The 22,577-nt window shown below is 43.8% G+C and overlaps 1 protein-coding gene across 1 annotated transcript in view; it reads right to left on the reverse strand.

Moving 5' to 3' along the window:
• Positions 1 to 22,306, reverse strand: part of frem2b (FRAS1 related extracellular matrix 2b) — a 34,572-nt gene extending 12,266 nt beyond the window's left edge. Inside the window, exons 1-6 of the mRNA XM_057048780.1 lie at positions 16,966 to 22,306; positions 16,242 to 16,331; positions 5,533 to 5,679; positions 3,626 to 3,856; positions 2,394 to 2,519; positions 1,433 to 1,684 (exon numbers count right to left, since the gene is read on the reverse strand). Of these exons, the coding sequence (XP_056904760.1) occupies positions 1,433 to 1,684; positions 2,394 to 2,519; positions 3,626 to 3,856; positions 5,533 to 5,679; positions 16,242 to 16,331; positions 16,966 to 21,976 (5,857 nt within the window). The 5' untranslated portion in view covers positions 21,977 to 22,306. The remainder of the gene's footprint in view (positions 1 to 1,432; positions 1,685 to 2,393; positions 2,520 to 3,625; positions 3,857 to 5,532; positions 5,680 to 16,241; positions 16,332 to 16,965) is intronic.
• Between the last annotated feature and the right edge of the window lie 271 nt (positions 22,307 to 22,577).

Raw genomic sequence — 22,577 nt, forward strand, 5'->3', positions numbered from 1 at the left:
TTTTATTTTTATCTTAAAGCTATTTCTAATTTATGTCACCATTAGTCATCATGTCATTTCGTTATTACCTCCGGCAGGGAGTGACAAAGCTCTGACACCAAAGTTACTCTCATTACTCATATTTAATGTACTTGCAGGCTTCAAACTAAAAGAACTTCAGCACGACAAAAAAAAGTTCGATTATGAAGGTAGCCTCATCCATGCAAGTCTGCATACACAGCATCTGAGAGGCAGGTGTCAGAGGGGGCCAATTTGTCAGGCATCAGCTCAAAGCTCCGCTGATCTCCATGTCACCACAAAAGGCCATGAAAAAAAGGCTACATGAAAACTGGTCCTCTCTGACATGCAACAATAACATTCCCCTTAAAATTCACAAAACAAAAATGCAAATGCTTCCGGTTTTGTAGTCCACAACGCAAGAGATCTATGACGTCTAGACGCTTTGGAATTGCTACAGTTGGAATGGAAAACACCTTGTTTGTGAAATCAGGGTCAGTGCTGTAAGGGCAGACCAGGGAGCCTCATTAAAGTGTGTGTCACCGCAGCACTTCATTAGAACCATTCGGTCAAAAGGCCTCGTACCCACATTCTGTCTGGTTACTCTGGAAGCTGCTACAGTAAAAAAGGAAAGAAAACATTCCAGCAACACTTCAACCACTGCACAGATCAATCTAATCCACTCCCACTGAATTTGCAGTGTGTTACACGAGGATTGATGAAAACACCCAGATTTTCTAGCACTTTTTGTACAATTTTCTCTACAAAGGAATTCCCTACAGGAAAACTCCTAATTTTTAGCCATCTAATTGGAGCAGTTTGGACAAAATAAAAGGATATAAATCATCAAATCCTCAATAAGATGAAAGAAATCCCAACTCCCAATAGCCATGTTTTTTCCCCAAACTATTTAGTCCGTGTAATTTGATAGAGCGATAAATTAAAGATTACATCATCGTCACAATTATCTTGCTTCAAATGGGTTTTGATTAAAGGCCTTGAAGATGCTTCCGAATTCACGCTGAGGTTTGCAGCTCCAGGGTTGGCTGCCTACAATCACACAGCCTTGGATTCGCAGCAGTGTTTTCAGAGATCATCAGGGGTGATACGGAACTGAGGAATTGCTGTCAGGTGTTGGGGAACTAAAGAGGCGTCAGGAAGAAACTGGAGCTTATCAGCCCGCCAGTCTAAGTCTGCAGCTAGGAGATAAATTCTTCGCCTCCGGGAGCTATGGTGGTGCACTCAAACCCTTTTGTCAGGTGTTTTGCAAAACACAAACAGGCAGGCGTTCGCAGGGACGTGTTCTAAACAAGAGGGTTACACCTTTCCTTCCTCCTGCAGACCCGCCTTGACTCAGTTAATACAAATGAAAACCTTTTAATGCTTTAAAGGATATAATACATTAACACTTAAGACCAGTGAAATGTTATCTTACTGTCATCCATATCAGGAACAATGGTGATTCTGGCTGTGGGGAACTCTGAGCCCAGACGGCCCCCCATGGGCATGCTGAGGGAGACGTTGAAGCTTTCCTCATCTTCGTACAAGGAGTCGTCAATTATCACAACCCGGCAGGATTTCTCCGTCTCTCCTTTGTCGAAGCGCAGGACGCTGTGATGGTCATCTGGCCTGGAGATGTAATCGGAGTAAGACAGCACTGTAGTGGGGACGGTGCCTGTGGCTGAAACTGAAGGACACACAATAGCAAAAGTCAGTAATCAAACCTGCGAGGGATTACAGCGTGACACTCCCCGCTCCATATATGATAATAACAACACTTTAAATGTTATCTTCTTTCAGCACAATCTAGTTTGGCTTTCTACAGTCGGCGATTATCTTTGTGTTCCTGTCAAAGGTTGAGACATAGTTAATCCATACTGTGTCACTTTTCCACGCTCGTGGTACCGAGAACGGTGACAGAGAACAGGCGTTTCTGCGCACTGCAAGAAGTAATGTGTCATGGGAGAATCAACACCTGGGCATGACAAAAAAAAGCGTAATACACAATGGATTATAATGGTGGTCTCAGACAATTTGGAGCCGTTTGTGTTTCTGGCGGTGGTGTCACATTGTTCTTCTTTGTTTGTTGGTGACTGACGTGCTGCGAGGAATGCAGAGCACGCAAACGAAAGTGGCAGCACTTCTCATGCAGAGGTGGGAAGAGGGAAAACACGGAGGGGCCCTTTAGAAGCACGGATCTGCTCCTGGAGAGTAAATTGAAGCAGTCCGTGCATTTATAAAGAAGAAACAAGCATAAATATCCATACACGCAAATATGATCAGCGGATCAGTGCGATAGCTAAGAACCGGGGTTACTAACAACTAAATATATTCTCATGAGTATATGGATATATTTATATCCATAAAAATGTACTTTTGCGTGAAGCTGCTATTACCTTGTTGTGTGTAGCAGATGACCATCAGCTCCTGACTGACATCTCCACTCCTGTGCACTGGGACGAGCAGCTCGCCAATGTCTTCATCTATTTTGTATTCAGCCGACGGTATAAAAACTGTTGACTCTGTGAAGAAGAGTCATACATCAAGACAGATAGCCAGGTGTCAACTGATGTTAGCACACGTAGAAATAATTTTTTTTGGCAGCTAATTAAAGTTGCAGAAGGTTCTCGGTAGATAAACGTGCCTGGCTTTAAAAAAAATAAACTGGAATATTGAAGAAAGGACAGAATTGCACGAGATCAGGGCAAAGCAAGGTCTCACTGTGGAGTCATTATTTCCCTTCCTTTGAGTGTTTTCCCCCCATATAAGCTGGATAGAACAAGGTGAGTTAAGCTGGTTTGCGCGTTTGTGAGCTGCAGCACATGAAATTGTTTCACTGAAGCGCCTTTTTGTGTAGTTGAAAATGACAAATCTTGGAATTTTGCTGCATTTCTGCCAGAAACCTCAGGCAGGCGCTCTGGATTTCCCTTAGTCATAATCACCCACATTTAAGGTGCCTGCAAGACAACAATAGGAGTCGACCACGTAACTTTAACTATTACAATCCCATAAGTAAGAATGAAAGAAAGAAAGCCATGTTTAAGAATCCTTTTCAAGCATTTTTAACCTTGAGAAGCTACAACTCAGGAGACAGCAACAGAATCCCTTCCAGATCAATTGCATTTCTAATTTGCCTCCCACTGGCTGAAATATGAAGAACATTTTGAAGTTATTTGATTTAAACAAACTACATTAAAAGGCATAATTTAAAAAAAAATTAATTTGAATCCTTGATTTTTCATCTGGAAAAGCCTGGGATGAGAGAAAGTGATTCCAATAATCACATCGTAGCAAGACGGCTGGGAGGCCGTTTTCAGGAATACTGTTCATCTGCTTTGTGCTGCTCATTTCACATGCGAGGGAGGTCAACTTAATCATTTTCATACCCATATAACCTTGCCCATATACACTTGCAGGAAGTGTGTGTGTGGGGGGGGGCACTGTTCATAAATTTCCTCATTAAATTGCCATTTTCAATTGCCTACCTACTGCAGCTAGGTTCAGCGTGCTGTTTTATAACATCTGCATGATTGAAAGCATTTTCTTCCTCCACTAGGATTCAAACATATACGTAAATTCATTCAAATGAAGCGTAAGTAAAAAAATTAATAAAATACAGCCTTCTTACCATCAGCAGGGTCCAAGATTTCCACAGTAGCCACATCTGGAAATTCGAGAGCTGCCATTACCGGCTCGGACACAACAATCTGGAAGGTTTCTGACACCTCATACTCGCTGTCTGGCAGAATTCGGACCCTCCAGGTCGCTGTGGTTTGACCTGGGTTGAACTGCACCTGTTTCTGAGATTTTCCTCGGAAATCTTTGTCCTTTAGTGCAGTGCCATCCTTTGTGTCTATGCCTGGAACATAAACAAAACTGAGTTATTCACATAAACTTTGGTCAACTTTGACAAATACCAATATTTCCAGTGTTCCTCGAGAAAGTTTTGGTTCTTTTGCTGGTCAACTAACTAACCCCAGGAAAAGAACATTTTCTCGATGTTGCACGGTGTTCAAGATGCTCCACAAGGAAGTCTATTCTCCCACGGACACCCCAACCCGAGGCAAGAGGACTGGCTGTCTTTTAGATGTCAAAAAATGTGTCCTGCGTCAGGTATGAGCGATGCTCTGGCACCAGCTAACGGGCGTCTTTGTGGAGGAAAGCTGAAGGGCAGCAGATGCATCTTCAAAAGGCCACAAATAGAGGAATGTTGGATTTCTGCTTTGCAGGAAAATTACCATTCAGTCCTTTGATAGAAATAAAAAGTGGGCTTTGATATGCAAGTGCAGGGGAAGGAAAGCCCACTTCCTGCACATATGCGTTGAGAAAAGATGTCCGGGCCCATCTGAACCTGAAAAAACAGCACGCTTTAAAGCCCGGGAAGGAGAGAGGGACTGATTTTCCCTCCACACACTTTTTCATTTGCACAGCGTCTTGATTGGATCGACACTGTGAGACGGCTGTGAGCAGGTGGACTCGCTGCTGCCTCCAGACTCGTGCCACCTGTACCGCGTGTGTCGCGCAGTGAAGCAGCAACGTGCCAGAAGGCTCGTCTGATCACTCTTCACTCAGGCGGGTTGGGAAATAAAACATCTCCAGCGTGGTCTAAGATCAGACTGAGATGAGAGCAAATGGCATCAGAATCACCAGGCGGATGAGCGTCTCACAGAGAGCGCGCAATTGATAAAAATGTTGCCTTTTTGTAACAATTTGTACTGCTTTTCCTTAAAGGAAACACGTCTATCTTTATGTAAATGATCTTGACAAATAAGACATGTCAATGCGTGAAGGTGTTCAAGAAAATCCAATTTAATTTTTTTTTTTTTTCTTGGCGGTGTTTTGGAAAGAATCTGTTTAAAAAGCCATTAAATAGAAGGTCGTGTATTATCCCAGAAGAATGCCCGAGGTTGTAAGTGTGTTCTTATTTGCTGGCGGATGCAAATTGCATCGCACATTCCACTGTGCGGACTTTGAAAATGAGGGTGAGAGGGACACGTGAAGCAAAAAGGGTCTCAGTTTGAAAAACAGCTTGTCAGCTAAGGCATGTTTTCGATCTCTTCGCCTCAAACAGTCATAATAAACTGCTGTGAAAAACTCAAATTAAAATATACGGCTCTAGTAGTAAGAATTTCTGCTTGGCACAAATCCCATTTTTTGGTTCATTTAGTTCCAGCCAATAAACTGCCTGGAGTAGAAAAGCTCCTTTCTTGACCACCAACTTTGGGTGACCTTGGTGTGTGCAGCCACTCTTTCAGGGCTTGTCTGGTTTATTGTGTTATAGGAATGTAAATACTTTTCCGAAGAAGCAGGTCAAAGGTGGGACATGTGTGGCCCTAAAGGGTGTCTACACTTTCCTTCAAGTTGGCCCATTGTTTCATCTTTAGTTACTAATTACTAAAAGAAAGATACTAGATACTCAAGATTTGCTCAACTAAAATACGAATGGTGAATAAAAATGTTGCATATTTAGGACAACTTTGAGAAAACATGTTTTCTCACTCCGTGGAACTGAAATCAGAGTTGATGTTGACTTACTAACGAAGGAGGTTTCCCCCAGGTAACCACGCCGTTTCAGCACCACCTCCAGGAACTTCACCTCCTCGTCTACCACGTAGTGTTCCTTCTCCAAAGAGATCCAAGCCCAGTTCAGATGGAACTCCTGGTTCTTCAGGGTATTCCCTCCTGGAGACAAACACATAAGCTAGCTCAGTGAAATGGTTCAAACTGTCGAGAAAAACCTCACCGTCCAAAATAGGAGCGATAAAAGATCAAATGGCTCAACTGGAACAATAATCCCATCTGTAAAAGTTTTCGAGTGCAGCTTTAGGACACGATGTCGACTCTCAGAGGGCGACAGGAGGGCTGTGTGGCTCTCCTGCTAATTGCTTTGTTTTCAATTAAGATAACGGTGTCTTTGTCCTAGATGAACTAATCCATCATCGTCTTTTGAAGCTGGATTCGAGAGTGCAGTTCCGGAGGCCATTGCACGCGGCAATGAGCGTGCCTGTTACTGTGCAGGGATGAAGATAACTGGGCCACTAAACATCAAGCAAAATGGGAGAACACAAGTGAAACTGTTGGGGTGGGTTTACTACTCCTTTGTTGGGGGTTTCGGAGTGTTGCTGTTGTTTGTGTTAGGCACCAATGAGTCTGCGACCTTTCCAACCCCGGCTGTTAATGTCAGTAAATCTGTTACGCACAGCTGAGCGCCCCCACAGTGTCCGTTTCCTTCCTGGTCACAGTCACACGTTGGAGGTGTGAGAGCGCCTACTTTACAACTGTGTGTGTCATGGCGTGTGAAATGCGATATGGCCTCTGCACCTGCCCAGAGATCGGGCTGAGAGACAAATGTCCTCGCACACAGTAACGCTGATATTAGTGGACAATGTTACAGGAGGTTCTTCCACACCTGCAAGCTGAAGTTTGTGTAAAACAGTAAAAGAAACAGCTCTCCAGGCTGCAAAATAACCCAGATATACTTGTATTTATTTCCAGAAAATGACTTTCTAGACGCCTCTGTCAGGAGAATATGATTTCCCCCCCCACACACACTATTATGATACATTCACAATTGCTGCTAAAAGAAGGTTGTTTTTTTAATAATTTGATTTGCAGTTCTGAATTGGCTCAGGGAAGATTCTTCTCTTTGGTACCCAGACAAAACACCATAAACTGGTGGTTCATAGTCATCTCTAGTGCAGATTATTGAATGCATGATTCATTCATGATGTAAAGTGATATATGCATGTATGCATGGTATAATACGGTTATAGCAACAAAAACAACATCTATGAGTGTTACTTTTTTTCTTCCTGTGTGTTCCACATCTTTCATTTGGAGTCGAGCCCCGTCCATGACATGACCTTTCCGCCCCAGTTGGATTAAAGCTAGCAGCATTGCATGCATGCCACCCATAAAGACTGCATGTCTGATCTCTGAGTTGTGAATAACCCCATCCCCCAAACCCCCCCCCCACCACCACCACCCTCGCTGAGGTATTGGAAACTCCACAATTATCTGACTTCATTTATTGGCATAGGCTCCATAACATTATTACACAGTTGATACTCCTGATCCGGAGCTTAATCTAGAAAATGGGGTGTACGGTGGTAATATGAAGCACCTTTCTGTAATCTAAATGTTTTACTGGTTTTACTGGATGCAAGAATAATAGTAATAATAAACTGGTATTTCAGAATTCTTTATGTAATTCTAACTGAAAACACATCCAATCCCCTACTTTTAAACAAATCTATTCTTCTTCAGAGTCCATATAAAATCCTGCCATAGCAAGTAAAAAATACTGAGTTTTGGAGATTTTTCAGTCCAGCAAAAGCTGCAGTGCAGCCTTCAGGGAGCCGTGAAGTCGAGGTGCTCATTTCCAGAGGACGACTTCACTCCTCCAGATTTCTTTCCAATTAAGATAAACCAACGGTTGGAGTAAGTCCACTTCAAAGAGGCCCCGAGGAAAACACCCAAGTTAATCTTTAACCAGCACTCGGAGCACTGAGAAAGAATTCAGAGAAGAGGGATCTCATGATCAGGATGCAGCGCTGCACTTTAGTGGAGAGACCTAAACCACAAATTCATCAGTTACCATCATTTCACCAGAACGTGTATCATACTGGCCTCTTTTTCCATTTCTAATCGAAATCACATTATTCAAGCTGCATTCTTATAAACTCTTTGGATCACCGTGACCCCCCCCCCACACACACACACACTTTTTTTATTTTTATTTTTTTTTAAAGAAGAAATTTGCAGGGTATTTTTAAGACGTGACACAAAGAGGCTTCCAGAAGAGGCCTGGTCTACGCATCCTGTAACTACACCGTTCTACACGGGTCCTCTCAGCTCGCTTAGTTGATATGTGATGAGGGACGGAAGGCTTTTCAGCCAAAGAATGTCAGGCTGCACGGTGCCAACTCGCAGACCCAGTCTCCTCCCTGCCTCCATGTTGCAGACCTTATTTGGTCACCATCAGACATCGCGGGGCCACAGAACCCTGTGGACCCTCATCCGTACACTCAGCCAGGCAGACAGACAGGCGGCCCACAGAGCCAGTGCTCCAGTGACGAGAACGGATAAAGTTGGGAACCAAAATTCATTGAAGGGGCAAACAGCAGGAAAAAAGCTGTGGTGTTTTTACTGATTTATCAGTAATTGTGCTAACGGCAACATGCCCACAGGTTCCTCCATTTCACCTAGGACGGGAATTTGCTCACGTGTTATTTTTAAACATCTATTCATAAAAATGCACAGAGTGTCTATTCAGATCATTAACAGAGGAAAGAGGTTCGCAGGCAGTCATATCTAATGGTGCACTGTGTGATGAATGCTGCAGTCTCTGGGGGCCGTAAGCAGGCATTTAGTCTATTAATCTCATTAATGTGAAATTGTGCTGTGTAATATTTTGTTTGACATGTCTGGCACCGGGCTACTCTCACATCATGTTTCATCATGCACAATGTTTGCAGCACTAATTAAACACATTCCTCCATAACAACTTAAATTAACTTTAGGAAGCTGTCTTTGGGTTCACACAATGCACCAGGCGAGGGCAGAAAACCTTCATCCCTCCAATTACGGAAAAGAGATGTAAGCACTGAAACACAGAAAGTATGTGGTAGAGAGAGAGCGAGAAAGAGAGAGAGAGAGAGAGAGACAGAGACAGACAGAGAGAGAGAGAGAGAGAGAGAGAGAGAGAGAGATGGTCTAATCACCTTAAGCTGGTATCAGCAGTAATGACTTGGCTGTGGCTTGAAAGATTTAGAACTCTTATGATTTCACAGGCCCTAATCCCCTTTCTTCAAGCAAACTTTTCCAAAGGCCTGGTTAGGCAGAGGTTTGGCCGCCCTCTCTGGGCGCCGTTGCTTCCGAGTCCTCTCGGTCAAATTGGTCACTCCAAGGTGACATTTAAGGGGCCTTAAAGAAAGACTAAAGCCACCTCTGAACAAAAGCGCTGGGTCAGCGAGCCGTGCCAGGTTTAAAGGACGCAGCGCTTTGCTCTCAGTGGGGAAAGGTTCTGCAGCTTAACATCTAAACCTGGTATTGTAATTCGGAACACAAAGAGAGGAATTATTTTTGTTGTCTTTACATTTCAGTGATTATACCAAGATTAAGCTTTGATGAAACTGAATAGAAGGTATTTAGAAAGGTATTAAGCAGAAGTGCTGACAGGACTCTCCTGTTTATTATCATTTTGTGTGTGTGTGCGTGTGTGTTTAACCAAGGAAAAAGCTGAGCTAATATTAGGTTACGTGTAGTTTAAAAAAAAAACTCTGATGTAGCTCTTGGTTTTCTTTTAGAAGAAAGAAAGATTATTCACTAATTTGAGATATGAGGTGTTTTTATTTTTTTTTAAAAATCAATCAAATCAAACTTGAGACACAATATATTGTTTTGCTAAAGCAGCAAATTGTGATTTACGGTAAAACTGTGTGGCATTTCTACACCTTCTCACTGTTCTTCACAGTCTACTAGATAATAGTCTAATATTAAACCTATTTCATCTTGTGTCCATGCGCTTTCATGACTGTAGCAAATGTTGCCGAGGAAACCCCTCTTTGAGTTGCTCTCCGGGTCTTTGACCACCTCACCAGAGGAAGTCCCAGTGCTCTGATTCCAGTAGGCACTCCTCTCTTTGTGGTCCAGGGCACACGTGTATCAGAGAGATACTGTACATTGTAATTACAGGGGCAAGGTCACATGTGTCCCTGCAGTCTGTGTTACGCTCCAGATTCCCCCCACGTTGCCACAAATGATGTCATCTGTCAACGGTGAACCCAAAACCCAAACTGTGCCTGCAGAGATCAGAGTACATAATCTAACTTATTCTGACTCAGAGCACATTCATCTGATAAACACTGAACTTTTTTTGGGATATTTCCAGGGTCAGACTCTATGTGCAGCTACGGGCACAAATACGGGGAAGAGATACAAAGTTTATGCTTTTAAGGATAATCCTATTAGATCCGCCTGGAAATATTAGTCCAAACAAAATACTTCTAAACACCTCAAGGATTATAAAGCCGCCTGCAACTCTGCAGAAGATGTTCTCAGCTGTGAGTTACCAGTTTCAAACAGGGGGCACAGGGTTTACTGCTGCCAAGCGTCGGCTTAAGCGCTGCTCATATCTGTATCATCCAGGACGGAACGCAGACCTGGGTGAGTTTGTCTTATTGCGTGTTATGGTTACGCTGTCGTGATTCAAAAGTGCACGGCTGCTTTTCCATCCCAACTGGGACGCACTTTCAGATCAAAGAGTTTCAAGCCCATCAAGACTTCTTAAAGTCGCGGCTGCCAATGTGTTTCCGATCACATAGGTTAGATCTGAAAAAGTGTTCTGTAATTGTCCTTGAATGGCATTCCTGCCTGTCAAAGAGCGCCCAGCCTCAAGTGTCCTAATTAAAAGCTCGCTACGCGGTTTACAGAACAGAGCCTGAACTCTTAATAACAGTGGAAATACCAACAAAAGGCTGAGTTAGCGGCTCCATTCTCTCGTTAAGGTCAGTGTGGATTTAAAAATCAAGGGTTTCTTCCTCATCGCTACTAAATTATGCACAGCTTAAACACCCTGAAGGTCGTGAGAGCCCAAGTTTGTCCTTTGACTACAATTTCAGCAAGTCTGGAGATCGCTGAAAGAGATAAGAGGAAATAGTAAATTCTTATTAAATTTGATGTTCGTGGACCACTTAGACTGCCAATAAATAGCGATTTATTTGAAAATGTGCTACCTTGGGGCTGAGGTAGCAGATAATTGATTGTGATTCTGGAATCCAAGTATGAAGTTGCACTGCTGAATGTCTGTGTTAAATATGGGTCCAGACCGCGATGCTGCTGGTGACAGAATGGAAGAGAGGGGGTGAAACAACACCAACATGCACAGGGAAGCAAGAAAAAGGGGGAAACAAGGCGAGATAAGGACGCAGTGCGGGGACTTAACAAAAAGAGGTGTGTGTGTGTGTGTGTGTGTGTGTGGGGGGGGGCGTTTCTTGACCCATGTGAATGCACAGTGTTTGCTCTCTTGTCAGACCGAATAATGGTGGACTGTTTGCTGAAAGCAGCCGTGTGAGGCCATAGAATATAAAACCCAGTCCCACAGACTCACCAGCTCCATACTAATAGAGGCGGCTGTTTGACGAGGATGTTCTCAGACGCATCGGCTCGCAACCGTTTTAAAACGGGATTCTGCTGCGGTTCAAACTTGTTACCTGCAAATCCTTGCATACGAAAGGGGTTTTACGCCTGAGAGGAAAGAGCTACCAGAAAAGCTGAATGCTAATTCTCTAAGAAGTCTTTGCTTTGTTGTTCACGATTGGAGGAATCACTGACTTTAAGTATATGCTGCTTTTTAAAGATAACCATGTTGGGGTGCATGTAAAGAAGGGAGAGCATGTCTAAGGACTTACACCGCTGTCTCCCTAATTATTATTTACTCCGTGTAATGAAACAAACTAAAGTTTTGAACCTGAAAAGGTATGTTCAAAGGCAGTTCCCTCTACTCTTCTTGTATTTCTTTGATTTTCAAGCACAGCCAGGTAAGAAACATGTTAATTTAAAAAGAATTATCCAGTCAAAGTCAGCAGCACACGACAATTGGAACTAGATGCAGTTATTAAAATCTATCTACCCAAAGAAACCTGAAAAAGCAGCTTTGATTCTGACCCGAGGAGCAGCTCGCTCCACGGATGTAATGAGGTTTACTTCAAACACATAAAGAAATATTACAGCTGAATATAAAGGTAAATGTCAAAAGAGATGAGGAATGAGAGGCACACTCGCCCTCAGCCCTGTGTTTGAAATAAATGCATTTTTGAATAATGATCAGCTCTCCTTAGAAGTTAAGCGGAAATTAAAATTAAACCTGTTAGCAGGTCACCCTGAAGATGTCACACGGCGCCAGGAGCACTGAATGTTCTCTTCTCAAAAAGGCTATTATTTGTGACTCTTTGACCAGCCATAACCGTTAGAATATTGAAAGACACCCTAAAATAGCTTTGATGCTGCTGGGAAGAGCTTCAGTCAATAGGTTAGGGATTTTAAATGCTATCTGTTCAGGTAGCTCAGCAGGCTAAACTTGCAGCCTCTCCAATTCTGCATCCCAACCCTGAGTACAGTAGTTGTTGTGGAAGATACGCCCAAGCAAGTCAAGTTCAAGAGATTCCTCAGTATCTTCATTGGGGGAAGGGTTCCTCTGAACACATTATTTCGCCTGTTTTTATTCTGCACGAAGCAACACGGTGGAAAAAAAGATGAGGTATTATTCCTGTAGGCCTTACAAGTAATTACATCACTGTTTCTATGCATATGCAGATGAGGCTGCATATGCACAGTTACCTACTTCATTCATAACTTGTCAACATCAATCCCGCTTATTTAAAGAGGGAAGTGCATGTCAGCACATTTGAGCCATCACTACAGGCAACAGAGAGCCTTGCCCCCACCAATCTGGAGAGCTCGAGAGCACTTCTTTCCTTCATCTCCTCTTCCCTCCTGGTCCTCGGCTACCGCAGGTGACTTATCATATCTTGTCATGATTATCTTGCATATCAGGCTCAATTTACAGGGGAAAACACTGGTTAAGGTGGGGGTGAGGAGGAGTTTGATCCCCCACACATAATCCCCAAAAGGCTTCTCTCCACACCATATAAGATTGCTCTTGGAAAACATTCCGAATGTATGAAACGCAAACCATCTCCCGGGAGCCTGCTTCAAAGTGCGTGGCATTTTCAATTACCGCTTTTTCTGTATATATTTTCTGGGTTTCCTGAAACACTGATTATATCAGAGTGAAAGGAGAGGCTGTTTTTCTTGGCATAGATGATTGCATTCTAATCAAAGGGAAAAGCAGCTTGAAATCAAAGACAAAGCAGTTACCAATTAAGTTGCAGCTGATGTCTGGCATCTTAATGCAACATTTAGCCAGATTCTTCTCTGATTATTGGATCTGGGTGCTGCCCTGTGTGTGTGTGTGTGTGCGTGCGCGTGTGTGTGTGTGTGTAATCTGCATACAAAAGAGGTGAATTCTGTAGGTTCCAATGCTGAAGTCTTGACTGGGCAGCCTGCAGCCCAGCTGTCGCAGGACTGTCAGGCAGCAGGGCTGAGGAAAGTATTCATGCCCTGCTGCCAGGACTCAGAGGCCACAATACACATTTTCCAAATTAATTCAGCAAAACTCAACAAAAGCTCTGCTTCTATAAAAAGGTTAAGTGCATAACATATACAGCACCGACTCTTCTGAGTTCTTGCTGGTTTTGGGAAATGGTAGTCGTGTAAAAGCGCAATGTCGTCAAACGGGTTTGAACGGCGAGAAATCTTCCTTTAAAACTCACTCAGCCAACAAGCTTCTCTCCTTGAAAAAGATGGTATTTCTACAAACTCGGTGCTTGAATAACCTTGGTTCTGCTAGACTGATAACCTGAGGCAGGTATGATGACACGCATCCTCATCCAGGGAACAAGTCTGGGCATGGGGTGGCGTTTGGGGGATGTTTGCTTTGCTAACTGAGGATCCAGACTCATACTTTAGCAGCATAAGACTAGCACATCTATCTATCTATCTATCCATCTATCTATCCATCTATCTATCGTATCTATCTATAGTATCTATCTATCTATCTATAGTATGTGTCTATCTATAGTATCTATCTGTCTATCTGTCTATCTATCCATCCATCCATCCATCCATCCATCCATCCATCCATCCATCCATCCATCCATCCATCCATCCATCGCTCTTTCAAAAGAAAAAATGGTGATTTGATGAAAGTTTAAATTATACTGCATTAGATTTTAAATCGAGGATCCACAGAGAGAGGATTTGGCTTAAAAAAAAGTCTTCCTAAATAAGAGGGTGAATTCACAGAAAAACGGTGATTTACCACTGACACAAAATGCTTGTTCACAAAGATGATGTTCGCCAAGAGCGATCAGAACTGATATTTGATTATTTGTAGCAAAATAACAAATGGAATGAGCTTGTTTAGGAGAGAACTGCAAATTTCCATGGGGGGAAAAAAATGACACACATAATTAATTTCATAATCTAGATCTAACTTTTTTTGCAGTTTATTTTTTGACAGCAAAGCATAAAAAAGGATGGTGGCAAACGCCTGGATGAAGAATAACAAAGGAGCCCAGTAGTGTGTCTGCCAACACCATCGCCCTTGATGTCGACAGATTTGGTCGAGTCAGACAGGGATTAAGTTCCACACACAACTGTCAGTGTGTTTGTGTGTGCGCGCGCGTGTGTGTATGTGTGAGTTTGTGTTGCCAGGTTAACTCACCTGACAACAAGCACCCCAAAACATACAGATACCAGCCTTGTAAAGAAAATAAGAACACATTCTCCGTTATTGAATTTGGTGTCCCGATTTCTCTGAAAACGCAGCAGTGTGTGTAATTTCAGCACACTGTGATTATTCACTCAAGTCTGACAAGAAAGACAGCTGAAAATATAACACCCGTAAACCCACCTTAATAAAAGGACCATAATTCCTTGCTAAAAAGGAAGGAAGTAAATTAACATTAACATTTGGCAGCATTGTGGTATTTGTAAATTTGCCAGAATTTTCATATTATTCTTTACTCCTAAAGCTTCTCCTAGTTCACATATATTCTATTTAAAGTTTAGCTGGCACTAAACTCTACTCAGCTGAAGAACTCAGCTCTTATACCAAGACAATCCATCACCCAAGAGCCTGTTCATCTCTGCTCCAACAGATAAATCTGCTACTTGGATGGTACATAATAAATTTCACTTTACTGTACCGTTGTGGGAACACACTAAAGTCCAAATCACATCCTGAACTGCAATTAAAGTCATAGATTAAAGGACAAAGAGCCATCTTGCAGTCAGTATGAATTATTTAAAACATACATAATGAAAGACGTTGGTTTGCCCTTTTCAACCTGAAGTGCAACTTCAGGTCTTCTCTTGTTTCCAGTGAACAAATGGAACATCTCACTGGGTGCTGCTGAACATAAAACTGATCAATTGATCAATGTACTGTACATTTTTTATGTTTAATTATAAAATTTGATTATAGAATAACCTGTAATCCAAATATGGAGCCGCCACAAGAGAAGTGTTTTCCATGACTGAACATGACAGAGAGCAGCTCTATGCCAGTCTACAGTATTCAGCTCCTCCCTAACAAGACTCTTCAAAGTGCTGGAGGCGCTGTCTGGGGATTTAGAGCAGCCACCAGTACCGCTTGATCCTTATTAAAAAAATGTTCATAGACTGCTTCGTACGCTGCAGTGCAGAGTGTGTCTAGCCCATATGGAAGGGTCATGCAATGAGACCTTTCTTGATTTAGGTAATTAAATCAAGTTTTAAATCAAGTGTTTTATTTCAATGTTGCCTATTGTCGAGGATGACACATGTTTGCTTCCTAAACTAAAAGACATGGAAAGATAAGCTCTATTTTTGGAAGTTAAAACCCCACTAGCACAACACTGGATGCAACTATGTCAGTGAGCAAACTAGAAAGGCTAAAATGGGGACAAGAGAGATATCCTATGACAAATAACCTAACTGAGAGAGTTATAAATGAACCAAATAAACCCCTCACTATGTCTCCTAGCCATCTTTACCCTCACCATTTTAGTCATCACTTGCTAGAAACCCATGCACATATTGATGTTATCATGAGGATCTATAGCGAAAGCCTCAAATTATTCCCGAAAGAGAGATGGGAAAATGTGTAAGGGCCACTGAAGGGATTATAGGAAAAGAGCAACCCTATCAGAAAATGACTGTGTTCACTCTGAGTGGTATCAAATAGGACACAGTCAAGCACACTGCTTCTTCTAATCAGCAACACCAGCACGACGGTCTCAGTCTGGGTACACATCTACAGTGGTGGGAGGCTCTCGTTTAAATGTTATACTCGTTACATATGCATAAACCCATATGAATACAAAATGGGCAAACTACTTTCGGACTGATAAGATTAGCATTATATTTTTCTAAAACCTGCCACACTTTTCTGGAGAATGAAACAACTTGCAAAGTGAATTTTTTAAAAATGTAGCAGTAAATGGAGATTTTTCTAAAGTTACATAAACAGATTAGCCACGAAAGTCTCAGTAGTTCCTTCTTAAAGAAGAGTGAAGTTTCAGAAATTCATGGAGAGAAAAATTCAATATTTCCATCTTCAAGAGTTGGGCTGAAACGGATTCATTTCAGGCGTGAAGGTGTGCCACGGAGCCCAATTTAGAGAGGACGTGTTCGCTTACCGCTGTCTTCAATCGAGAAGGAGAAGATGTCATTTGTGGCATTGGCTCTGTCCCTCAGGATGTAGCATACGTTCATATCATCAATGTCAGCTGAAAAGCAGAAGTATTTGCGTAAATATTAATCTTTATTAATTAGTATGCCTGCATGCTGAGTGGGAATCTAAACTGATGAGCCAAAGAATAATAAAAACTGACAACTGTGATGGTGACAAGACGAGATAGCTGTGTTTTTGAGGATCAGTGTGTGTGTATGTATGTATGTATGTATGTGTGTGAGGGCCTACCTAAGCAGCACTTACCAAATGCCCAGCCTATTGCTTTATTTACGGTCTGTTTAACTGTGTGACAAATGTTCAAATACTAACAAGCCACTTAGGGGAAAGCTGACAGTGGCTTGGTAAATAGAGGCACAGAACATGCCTCTAATTCCCTCGTACTGTGTGACTTTGGTAATCTGTAAATCACCTCAAGTCCTCTCCTAAAGCCAAACACATTAGGCACACTTGAAAAATGCACTCCTCGAGTTGGGTCTTGTGAGCCCGAGGCACTGGCATACTCCAGCTCCATAAACAGACTTGACTTTCAAAACTATATATTTTTTGCTCAGCAGCAAAAATGAGCTACAGTGTGGGCTCAAAAGAAAACAGCACATAACGACCTTCCCTGCAGAGTGCTTCCCAAATCTAACAGTGCGACACAGTAATGTAAAATAAAATGCTGTTACCTTGGGTGAAAGTGTTGATGGTTGAGTTGCCTTTGCCGAGGTTGATCAGGTAGCCGTACTTCGGCGCATGAGTAATCCTGAAGGTGACAGTTTCCTGAATGTTGTCGTTGTCTTCTGCTTTCAGTGACTTTCTGGTGATCACGACCCCCAGGCGGCCGCTGTCCAGAACCCGCAGTGTCGGTGCACCTTTGTTGACCACAATCTGAGGTACTCCGTTATCCACTGGCAGTACTGTAATCTTCATCATTTGAGGCTTTCGGGTCTCAAAAACGGTGTCAGGGAATACGTAGAAGTCCGTGTGAGTGCCGTCGGTGACAGTGAAGGAGAAGCTGTCCTCTGAGCTCTCTGTACCATCGTGCCTGTAGCTGATCATGTTGTCATTCAGATCCTGTTTGGTGAAGGAGGTGACGGGCCGTGTGCTGTTAAAAAGCAGGCGGCCATGAACTGGGACTTGAGTGACTGTGAACTTCAAGAGGCGGTCAACAGTATCTCTGTCTTCCACTGTCAGCTCAAAGGGGGTAATTAGCTTGTAATCTCCCTCAGTCACCACCAGGCCGTGTATCGTCACCACGGGTTTTTTGTTGTCCACGTCACTTATTGAAATGCGAAATGTGCGGAACACGGGATTATAGCCGTCGGTCACCTCGAATTCAAAGCTATCCATTTTCACTTCGTCGTCGGCAGTGTGGATGTAGTAGATTTTGCTGCCAGCCAGCTGCAGCTGTGTGAAGGATGAGATGGGAGTCCCTGGCGAATCTGTGCATTCTAAGTGTCCTCTCATCGGTGCTCTGGTGATTGTGAACACCAAGTGTTCATCCGGGCTGTTGAGATCACTGGTGCTGAGCAGGTCCGTTGTCAGCGTAACCCTGCCTCCTTCTTTGAGGGATACACCTTTACTAACAACATCGGGGAAAACCATATCTATTCCACCCACGGTAATATAGAAGTACCTGTCAATCAAAGGGTTGATGCCATCCGTCACATCAAATTTGACAAGGTCACGGATCCCTTCTTGGCCATTGTGGATGTATACAATTAAACCCTGATTCACTTCATTTTGTGTGAAGTTCATTCCAACCGTGATATTTTCCAATGTCCCAAGAGGCGTCGTTCTCTGTAAAAAGCCCTGACCGGGTCCATACCGAATAATATATGTTAGCGTGTCGTCTTCGGAGTCCAGATCAGTAGCCTTTAAAACATTGCCGGTGATGACTTTCACGTCACCTATCTCTATTTCAAGGCCATCATTGATTGCCATTCTTGGGGTCTCGTCATCTACGGGGATAATCATAACAATTACTGTCTTCTCTACGGTGAATTTTCCGTCCGTCAGGATTATATCGAAACTGTCTTCTGAGGTCTCAGAGTCATCGTGCTCGTAAACAATGCTGGAGGCCTCCCTGATCTGATCCAAGGTGAAGTTGGTGACAGGAACAGTGCCGGTGGTGAGCTGATTGAGGATAAATCCATGCTTGGGAGGTTTGCTGACAACAAATGTGAGCGGATCTGGGGGAAAATCTGCATCGGCTCCATTCAGGATGGGAGTGTCAATGACGATGTTCATCCCCTCCATAACGACAAACTCCCTCATGAAAATATCCGGCTTTTCATCATTGGAGGGGATTATGGAGATTGGGAAAAAGTGCTTTTGAGAGAAATTGATGCCATCAGAGCATCTGAAAGTAAACCTGTCCTCCACAGGCTCCACTCCTTTGTGAATGCTTTGAACATAATAAATGTGATTGTGCCTGATATCCTTAATGGTGAAAGCACTAATGGCTGTCCCGGACCTGGATTTCTCAGAGCCTGGGGCTGGGGAGATATTTTCCACGTAGCCTGAAGTGGGCTGCACAATGATGGTACAGTGGAGGTCATCGAGGGGCGTGTCTGCATCATGTGCGAAGATATGAAGATTTTGAATCACATTCTTCTCGCCCTCCTTAACGGTGAACTGTGGCCCCACAAAGACCTCTGGTGCTTGATTGTCCATCGGAAGAATAGTTACATGAACTCTGACCCCTGTAACCCTATTTCCTCCGACAGTCCACTCATCAGACATGTCCGTTAAAGTGAGATTGAAAAAGTCCTCCTTTGTGGTGAAGCCTATCTCCCCACTAGTATGAGCATATACCACATAGCCATTAATGATATCAGCTTGGCTGAATGTGCCAGATGGGACACCTCTCACCAGAATTTCACCAAGCGATGGCGGGTCCTCGACAATGAAGGTCAGACGGAGATCATCCGTGTCCTCGTCTCTTCCCTGAATTACATTACTTGTGATTTCCGTGGATCCATTTTCCTGTACGTCTATGTAGGAGCCAAGTGTGCCAGCAGGCAGACTGATTGTTGGCGTTTCATCATCCACTGGCTTCACATTAACCTTTATCGTAATCGGGACAACGTGGACCCCGTCGCTAACATCAATCTGTATTGTATCGCCAGCGGATTCGTCCCCGTTGTGAATGTAGGAAATTCTGCCGTTTTTGATATCCTCCAGGCTGAACGTGTCTCCTTTTCTCATGTAGTTAAATGTAAGCCGCAAGTGTCCGTGCACGGGAGGCTGGGTGACAATGAAAGATATCTGCGCGCGTTCTGTGTCTGTATCGGAAGTGTCCAGCTCCGCACTCGTGATGACGTGCGTGTTGCTTTCAAGAACAGTGAATCCAGAGTTTGTGATCTGAGGTGGTTTATTGTCCACGGGCTTTAACAATATGGTAAAAACTCCATCTGCTTTATTTCCTGACACATCCTCCACGGTGTACCTAAACTGCAGAACATGAGTGGTAATTCCGAGCTCAAGATCCGGTGGTTTGTACGCTATTTTGTGGTGGTTAATCTGTGCCTGGGTAAAAGAGGTGATTTTCTTATTTGGGTTTTCAGATAATACCAGAGCTCCCAACACAACAGGGCTGTTCTCATCCGTGTCTGTTGGTGGTTGGATGACAGTGTATTTCAGATCACGGTCCTCCGTATCCAGGTCAGTGTAACGGAGGAATTTCTTCCGGAAGTAGGTAAGCTGATACTCCTGCACGGTCATTTGTAGCGTCGTGCCTGGGTAGAGCTCGGGTGGGAGATCGTCGACGGGGATAATTTTGATAATGAAAGAGCTCTCACCGGACTGGTTCGGAGGGTCGTTGTCATCTTGAACTTTAAATGAAAACTGATCCATGACCGTGCTGGTGCTGTGAGGGCCGATATGCTTGTAAAAAAGTTTACCGTCAATAATATCCTGCTGCAGCCATTCCATGACTACTTTCTCATATAATTCGTCCTCTGTGTTAAATTTCCAGGTGGACGGGTCCTCTGGGGCCTCGGACTGACGCAGCAACACCTGCCCGACTGTGGAAAAGGGGGGTACTATGGTGAATTTGATTGAGGAATCTTCTGAGTCGATGTCTGCTGCGCTAAGAGCGAGTAAGGAGATTGGCATCATTTGATTTTTGAATAAAACCAGGCCGGTGTTGGCGTTGATTATAGGGGGCTCGTCATCAGTTGGAACAACGGTGATTGGAAAGAGAAACTCCACCTCATTTGTGCCATCTGTCATCCGGAAAATTATGTTATCACTGTAGGTGTCGCTGCCATCGTGCTGATAAATAACAACTCCAGCATCTAGGTCACCTGGGGTGAAGAATTTCCTTCTGGAGCTCAGAACAGTCAGGTCTCCGTGCCTCAGTCCATCAATTACAGTGATTCTGACTTTGTCTAAATTGTCCTCGTCGCTGATTTCCAGATTCTGCGAAGTGGACAGAGGCCTGGACTGACCCTCGTACAGTAACAAGCCAGTGTTTTTAGTCACCACTGGGGCCAACGTGTTCATCGGCTTTACGACAATCATGAAAGCGAAGGGGTCCGACACAGCCCCCTCTGTGTCCACAGCCTCAAACTCAATCTGGAAAATCCGCTCAGTGTCTGAGTCCACAGCAGGGGGCTTGTAGGCAATTTTCAAGTCTTTGAGGTCTCCTTGGTAAAATGAGGTTATTGGTAAATTTCTATCATCCGTGCTCACTATGTAGCCTTCCTCAATCGACAGAGGGGATGTGATGTTGAATATTAATTCATCGGGATTAGACTCGACATCCTCGGCAGCCAGCATGTCAGTGGTTATTGCTGTCATTACGAACTGATCCACTTCCATCATCATCATGGCAACAAAGCTGGGCTTCGGCGCAGTGTTCTCCTCTCCCTCCCTGATCCTCACCAAAATTTGGAAAAACTCCTGCTTGAGCATATTACCCTCCTTATCGTGCAGCTCTACCAGCATCGGAATGTAATCTCTGTTCGGTGACTTCACAGGAAACGTGTGCTGATACCGGACGTTCATTTTAATAAACTCGTCACAGTCCATCATTGTTCCAACGCTGTGCTCATCCACAAGTTTTCCATACCTTGGCAGCACATTCCCATTGGACAGAGGAGCTATTTTACACTGCTGTGCACTTCTATCGTAGGTGAATTCTAAAATCCTTCTATCAATAGCGTTACTGGTGCCGAGCAGTTTCTCGACTGTGAGTGGCATATTTTTGGTTAGCACTTCCAGCTGTGTGAAAATTACTTCTATCTCCATCATAAAAGGTATGATAATGGTATCAGTATGAGTGTCATACCTGAGCTGCAATCTCACTCTATCCCTCGAAGGACTCCTGGAGCCAAAGTGAGAATATTTCACGTCATTCGGGCCAAATTCACAGGGAAACTTTTTTGGAGACAGGTGTCCGGGCCGTTGAGACAAGGGATCGTTGTCCAAGACTGTTATGGTACATTTATCTCCGGGCTGAACTTGGGTAACCAGATCGTTGACGGGATCAATGGACACTGATCTCCCAAAAGGCACACGGATCCCATTATTGGCAACCAATATCGTGTCCTCCGACAGCTCGGACCTCAAGGCGTAGAATAACCCATAACTGTTCAAATCCTGCGCAAGTGCATCACCTGTCAGAATCACGGCAATCATGAAGAAAGCGGCGCCAGTCCCGTGCAGATGCGGAGGATTAATCCAAGCCATCTGGAGCGCAGAGCCTCAGAAAACACTCGTGGAACTTTGCGCATGCAGCCGCGTAAAACAAAAGTGGCAGGTTAAAGTTGGAGAAATGTAGAATCGGAGAGGATCGTGCATCCGCGGACGGCGAGGCGCACCATTCTGTCACAGCAGCGACACACCGATAACCTGAACTTCATACTCCTGCTTTGCCAGAGTACCGTGCGTTACGCCCTCCTTCCAGCCGATTGGCTAAGATCTCCGCTGGAATGCGTCTTGCAGAGCTTTAAATGGCCGTGCCTTGTGCCATTCTGGGCAGACAAAAAACGATGTCGCGTAGGCTGGACCTCCTCGTGATGAAAAAAGCGAGACCAGGAGAAGAGAAAAGTAAAGAGGAGGCACGTAGAGAGATTCATAACCTGCTGAGGGACCAGGAATATCGCTTTCCCGAACGACTCAATGATTAATTGCGCTCAGAGTTTCTTGAATGTTCTTAAATGCTCCCCGAGACAAGTGTGAAGCACAGCAATGTCTGGAAGCTTTATCGGGGAAAGGCTTTTGTCTCCCTCTCGTGGTTTGTGCTGCAGAGGATGCTCCAAGTTAGGAATCACGGTAGGGCTGCAGACAA

This window comes from Takifugu flavidus, chromosome 12 (assembly GCF_003711565.1).
Source record: "Takifugu flavidus isolate HTHZ2018 chromosome 12, ASM371156v2, whole genome shotgun sequence".
NCBI classification, from domain to species: Eukaryota; Metazoa; Chordata; class Actinopteri; order Tetraodontiformes; family Tetraodontidae; genus Takifugu; species Takifugu flavidus.